Source organism: Micrasema longulum, unplaced genomic scaffold (genome assembly GCF_059751315.1).
Source record: "Micrasema longulum isolate JH-2025_06_02 unplaced genomic scaffold, ASM5975131v1 h1tg001943l, whole genome shotgun sequence".
NCBI lineage: Eukaryota > Metazoa > Arthropoda > Insecta > Trichoptera > Brachycentridae > Micrasema > Micrasema longulum.
The window spans coordinates 14,532-21,517 of NW_028279117.1; the positions used below are offsets into that span (position 1 = coordinate 14,532).

General features: G+C 43.0%; 1 protein-coding gene across 1 annotated transcript; it reads left to right on the forward strand.

The window, feature by feature from the left end:
- The first annotated feature begins 459 nt into the window (after nucleotides 1-459).
- LOC148273461 (long-chain specific acyl-CoA dehydrogenase, mitochondrial-like) lies at nucleotides 460-867 on the forward strand. Its single transcript, XM_088238686.1, has one exon. It carries the CDS (start codon nucleotides 460-462, stop codon nucleotides 865-867), a length of 408 nt encoding a protein of 135 aa, XP_088094812.1.
- Nucleotides 868-6,986: the final 6,119 nt, after the last annotated feature.

A 6,986-nucleotide genomic window follows, 5' to 3' on the forward strand; every position in this document is an offset into this window, starting at 1 on the left:
TGCACAGCCGCCTCATTGGCCCCTACATTGGTAATTTTGGCACCGACGAGCAAAAAGCCCGCTTTTTGCCCGGCATGATTAGCGGCGAAACCATACTCGCCATCGCCATGACCGAACCCGATGCCGGCTCTGACCTTGCGGGTATGAAATCGCGTGCCGAAGAAAAAGACGACCATTGTTCTTAACGGCTCTAAAACCTACATCTCTAACGGCATTAATGCCGATTTAGTGATGTGGCCGCTAAACCCACCCCGAAAATACCATGGTGTAACACTATTTTTAGTCGAGCGCGGCATGCCAGGCCTTTGAGCGTGGCCGCAATTTATTAAAAATGGGCATGAAGTCGCAAGACACCGCCGAGCTATTTTTCCGCGACGTTAAAGTGCCCAAAACCAACGTACTCGGCAAAGTGCACGGCGGCTTTATCACCTGATGCACGGCTTGGCGGAAGAGCGTTTAATGTCGGCAGTTGGCAACTTAGTTTCAGCCCAACTGGCCATGCAGCTCACCAAAGATTTTGTCAAACAGCGCAAAGTGTTTGGCAAGCCCTTATCTAAAATGCAGAACACCCGCTTTAAATTGGCAGCACTCGATGCTGAGCTAGAAATTGCACAAGTATTTGTAGATCGCGCCGTTGAAGTGCACAACGAGGGCAAGTTGAGCGGCGAAGACGCAGCGCGTATTAAGCTCTACACCAGCGAACTCAATGGCCGCATGGTGGACGAAGGCGTGCAACTGCACGGCGCAGCCGGTTATATGGACGAATACCCGATTTGCCGACTCTACCAAGACGAGCGCGTGCACCGCATTCTTGCAGGCACTTCAGAGATCATGAAAGAGATTATTGCGCGCTCTATTTTGGATTAGCCTTAAACGAAAAAAGCAGCTCATGTGGAACTAACCGCCCCTTTTACAAAGGACAGGATCAGCAGAAGTCGGAAGTGCGATTGGGTCATCGTTTGATGCTAACGCTCAAGTTCACCGGAAAAATTGCCGTAGCGCAGCGTAGCGAAGGCAAGTTTTTCCGGTGCAACGCCTTGTTAGCCCGCATTTTGCAACTTTATGAAATGCTTCATGAATGAACTTGTAATTTCATAGATGAACTCAACCTCTGGTGAAATAACTGCATCGTCGTGCTTTATGTAGGTATTTTGATATGTTGCGTAATACTTTACTAAACGCTCAAACATATTGGCAAGCTCCGTGGAACCGCGCTTGCTTTTGACAAATTGACCTACAGACGAAATTTGGTTTTCTAGAGATTTATGGTTATTGAAGATGCTTTTAGAAGTAATTCGAGTGCAAGCCTAAGATCGTCAAGGGTATTGCGCTTGAATATGCCTTGGTCGTGCTTTTGTAGTGAATCATCGAATAGTTTGCGAACATCAGGATATGCCTGCAACCAATGCCGGGTTTCGACAACGAGTGTTCTGTGAATTGACTCTGCATTGTCTTGGTTTGAAAATTCTTGATACTCGGATAGTAGCATTACCTTCAAGCTGACCAGTGGAGCTATTACACCTTCTGGATTGAGCCTGTCACACAGCTCTCTAAGGATTTGATACTGCTGCTTTGGAGCAAATGCGTATTACCGTCTAAAGTCGCCACCCAATATCGCTCAAAGTAGCCACCTAAAACTGTTTCAAAAAAGCCACCATTATCGTTTTAAAAGAGCCACTCATTACTGCACAAAAAAGCCACTTTCAAGAATTATAGAAAGTGGCTTTTTGTACTACGCATTACGCATAAGAACTCTTGCAGTAAGTATTGGCAGCGTCACCGCCTATACTTTTTCAGAACGTAATTTTCGCATCGACTCACCCTTTAGATTGATGCGCATGGTGCCACTCACTAAGCGGTCAAGAATTGCATCGGCACCGTTGGATTGCCATCGCTTAAGTAGTTATGCCATTTATCAACAGGTATTTGACTGGTAATCACGGTTGATCTGGCGCCTGAACGACTATCGATTACTTCTAGCTATCGGCGCGATTTTGTGGGCTGAGTGTACCTATACCAAAATCATCAAGTATCAGTAAGTCTGGTTTCGCTAATTGCAATAGCTTTTTGCGGAAACTCCCATCAGCATGGGCTAAGTACAACTCCTCTAAAATGAGAGGCAGTCGTTGAAAGTTAACAGTAATCCCTTGCCTGCAAGCTTGATTACCTAATGCGCAGGCAATCCAAGTTTTACCACAACCTGTAGGGCCTGTAATAATTAGATTAAATCCTCGCTTTACCCAATCTGTAGTTTGCAGCCCCGCCATTTGCGCCTTATCTAATCCACGACTGTGACTGTAGTCAACATCCTCCATACATGCATTAGCTTTGAACTTTGCTGACTTCAGTAGTCGGATTAACCGTTGATTCTCACGGTGGGTTGTTCTTGATCAACGAGCATGCTAAAGCGCTCTTCAAATGAAAGATCCTGACAAGCCGCGCTGGATAGTTGAATCTCGTAGCCCTTACTCATACCGTTGAGATTGAGTTCAGACATTTTGACATCGTTTGTTGTAGTAACCATTTATTTTGGGGCTGAAGTAGATTAGCTTAAATGTTAAGCTCATTTATGAAGATAAAGCATTTGTAAATTATCAAGAAAACAGAAAATCAAGCTGCTTGAATATTTTGTACTTGAAGTGACGGCTCGATCAGCTGCAGATATGCTCGGAATTCAAGCCAATACCGCCATTCTGTTTTATCAAAAAATACGCGAAGTCATTGTCCATTATTTAGAGCAAGATGCACACGAAATATTTGAAGGTGCTGTTGAGTTGGATGAAAGTTATTTTGGCGGTGTGCGTAAAGGAAAACGTGGGCGTGGTGCAGCAGGAAAAGTAGTTGTATTTGGCATTTAAAACGCGGCGGTAAAGTATTTACAAAGTGGTTGGCAACACTAAAACAACCACGCTACTGCCCATTATTACTCGAAAAGTAGCGCCAGACAGCATGGTTTACACGGATTGTTACCGCAGTTATAACGCTTTAGATGTCAGTGCTTTTCATCATCAACGCATCAATCATTCTGCGCTATTTGCAAATGGCAAAAATCACATCAACGGCATTGAAAACTTTTGGAATCAAGCAAAACGCGTGCTCAGAAAGTACAATGGAATTCCGAAAGAATCATTCCCATTTTTCCTCAAAGAATGTGAATTTAGATTCAATTATGGAACCCCTAAACAGCAACTCAAAACATTAAGGAATTGGGCCGATATTTAGCCTAATCTACTTCAGCCCTTTATTTTCCTATGTATGGTTAGTGGTAGTAGTCAGCGCCGCGTATGTTGTCATGTCCGAAAGTAGCTTCGTGCACATTTTTGCTAGGGCGAGGATGTTGATCTAAATTGGTTCTAAGTATGGAGTCTAAGTTTGCTGTTTTGGTCGCACCAATCTCTAGTGCGAGTTTACAAGCCGCATCTAAACGCTCATTGCCATACTTGCGGCATAAAGACTGTACTGAGTTACTCAACGGTAACCAAAGTCTCGATGGGTTACGCTTGAAATGGCTTGGCTAAGAAAGTCATGTGTGTGACTACCAACTGAAATAGCCCATTGAAGTGCATGCTCTGGGTTCCAATTAGCATAATGGTGATGCGCACGATCCATATGTTCAGGATTGGTTGTTTTGCCGCCACGTTCGTAGCTACGAGGATGGCTGGCCACTCGCCGTCCACCATGCATGACTTCTATGGTACTAGCAGTCACAACCGCCTCCAGTTGTTTTCGTACCAATACATGCGGCACACTATAAAGTGCCCATCTACTTCAACATGGTAGTCATAGCCTGCCGCACTTTATAGAACTCCTTGTACTCATATAGTTGAGATACCAATGGTTTTAATGCAGGTTTGTCTAGCGTTTGAAAGGCCGTAAAACGAGAGCCTGGCATTTTCTGGAAAGGTCGATTATTGACATCAATCAGCAGCTCTTTGATAGTGGCATTTAACTCAGCAAGACTAGTGAATTTAAGCTTTCTGATGCGAAACAATATCCATCGTTCGATAATTAAAACACCGCCTTCAGCTTTTGATTTATCCTTAGGCTTATAAACCCTAGCAGGAAATATTGCTGTGCCATAGTGGGTTGCCATGTCTTGATAAGCTGTCTGAATAACAGGGTCAGTTCTACTCGGTTTACTGACCGCTGATTTTAAGTTATCGCAGACCACCATCTGTGGCACACCGCCGAAATGCTCAAACATACGCACATGTGAGGCAATCCAATTGGCTTTGCGTTGATTCCATACAGCATCGGCATAGATATAACCTGAGCGCCTAGTACTCCAACAAATATTTGTGCTTGCCGAACCTCACCCGTTTGCAGGTTATATATAGGTACCGTTGGCCCAGCATAATCCACAAAAACTTTCTCACCTGCGATATGCACTTGGCGCAGAGATCGCTTCAAGGTTTTTTTGTATTCCCGATAATGCGTACAATATCTGCTGTAACTTATGCCATCTGGATGTTCGACTAAATATTCCAAATGTAACTGCGCTAAGGTAGCCCCTTTTGTCTTTAGCTCTTGGTTTACCGTGTACCAATTCGGGATTGGCTTTCGGGAAACCATCGTTTTTTGGATAGATGGAAATAGTTGCTCTTCCAGCGCCGCATCATCCAACTCTTCAGGCAACGGCCCAACACAGATTTGCATTACTTGCTCGTAGCAAATAGTCTGCAACTGCTTTTCTGGAAATGCCTACGGCTTTTCCAATCATGCGACAACTCATATTATTTTCAAAAGTGAGTCGTAATACATCACGAATTTTTCTCATTTGTACCCTCCTATTCGACATCACAATGTCTCGCTGACTTAGCCGAGAGTTTGTAAGTCAAATGAAGCAGGTTTTCGGTATGTGCAAAACATAAAATGATTAATTGTTTAATTTTCATTGTGCTTCTCCACTAAGAGCTGACAATATGACAGGCTCTTTGATCTGTGTTGATGAATATTTACCTAGTCAATAGGTATGGAGAGGCCTCGACCTTGACAGTCGATGAAAGTGCGTAGACAATACGGTTTCAAGGTCGCAATCTTGATCGTAATGCCAAAGGCTTGGGCTCCACCCCAAGCTTTTTGCGCTTCTAAGGCCTAGTTTTCCTCTTGTTATCTTTAAGCCATTTTTTTCCTTTCATTCATTTTTATTGTTGGTGTGTGTTGTTGATAGGCTTTGCCTGTTGCGCCATCCACAAGTAGAACTCAGTTGTCAGAAATAAACGGCTACGGCTACTTTGAAAGATGGCGGCATCGGCAAGCCTTGGCTCAATCTGTTTCTAGCTGTGGCCTTGGTAATCTTCAATACTTTACTCACTTCATCAAGATTCATTGTTTCCATGATTGCCCTCTAATCAAACGTAATCGTCACGATGTATCATGATAAAAAACATTTGAAATAAAAAATGCCCGTAATTTTGGACACTTGAACTGATGCCTCTATCATATTGATGATGAAATAATTGATAAAAGGATGTGTGCGGCTGTAGCTGGCGCATTAAAAGCAATCAAATATGAAATGCATCATCAGGCCGTCACACCAAGTTTAGCGTTGGCGCTGATTAAGAAATATTTTCTGCCACTACTGCCTTTTGAACACCATGATGTCTTCGGTCAACTCACACAAGTATCTTGGTCAAGACTGAGTTGGGGGTATTCAGGGCTGACTTCTAGAAGTTTTAAGGCTGGAAATCTCAGAGAGCTACTGGAAGATATGGGTCTTTGTATTGATTGGATTTGTCGGTACACCAAATTGCCACCAAGAGAGCCCACGGTCTTTGGTAATTTAGAAACTAATGTTTTTTACAGCACTGCGGTTTTATCAACGTTGAAATTGCACATCTTAGGTACTTAGATGCAGGTAAATTTGATGTCTTTAAGGCATGCAAATATTGCTGGCGACAGCCTGTATCAAGCGAACAATATGTGTTGTGCATACCGCTAGCGATAAACACAGTTCCATCATGTTGGATAACCATGAACACGAAGTAAGAGATTCTTTGTTTACCGATTACAAAGAGGGTAAACGTCAAAAGGAAGCTTATGATAAAACGATTAATAAAATACTCACGAAGGAAACCATTGCTTTTCATGAAAGCAGTTTCAAGGATCCACTTTTATTGCCTTCTGAACGTATTTGGCCATGGCTGGTTGAGAGGCGGTCTTTAGTTTCTAAGTTACTGATTGACCAAAACTTAACAACTGGTGATGACGAGATTATTGATAACTTGCTCTTGGCATTGCATTCACCCACTATGCTCACTGATAGCTTGCTTAAACCATATTTAATGGCTAATCAACATATCAAGCGTCATCCGCAATTGATATGGCTTATGCTGTTGCGTGCCGAAGCATGGCTGACAATACGATCTAAACGAAGGGGTAACTGGGGCGGGGAATCGAAAGCTTGTAATTTCGACTGAAATAAATTCAATCATTCCTACCAAGAGCAAATACGATGAGTTGTTTGAAGGGAGGGAAGAAAGGCCTATTAACAACCTCTAATCTATCCTGACGTTGAAAAGTAAAGTTAGCAGCGTCGTTAAGTCCTTAGAAAAGCCATACTGTGACACGCGACATCTTGTTGAAACTAAACAGAGATGGTAAAGTCATAGCCGTATATGAAATTATTTCGTGCAATAGCTTAAATTTTAATTCTTGCTCTGGCTTCCAGCCCAGCGCTTGCAGCTATCTGCGCAACGTCTTGTGCTTCTCAAGCTATGATGACCGCCTTGCATGCTAATGACATGGCTGGAATGAAGAATTGTCATGAAGGCTCAATGAATAAGACAAAAGCAAACCAAATACTGAGCATAAGTCTTGCACAATGGGCGTGGGTTGTCATTTCACGCAAGTAACACCGCCAATTGATGCATCATCAAAACTGTATTTTTTGACTCGTCTACTATTTCATTCCCCAAGTTTGTACCTTCTGCAAAATCTATTGAACTATCCCCACCGCTAAAACCTCCTGCTTGAGTTGATGTTAT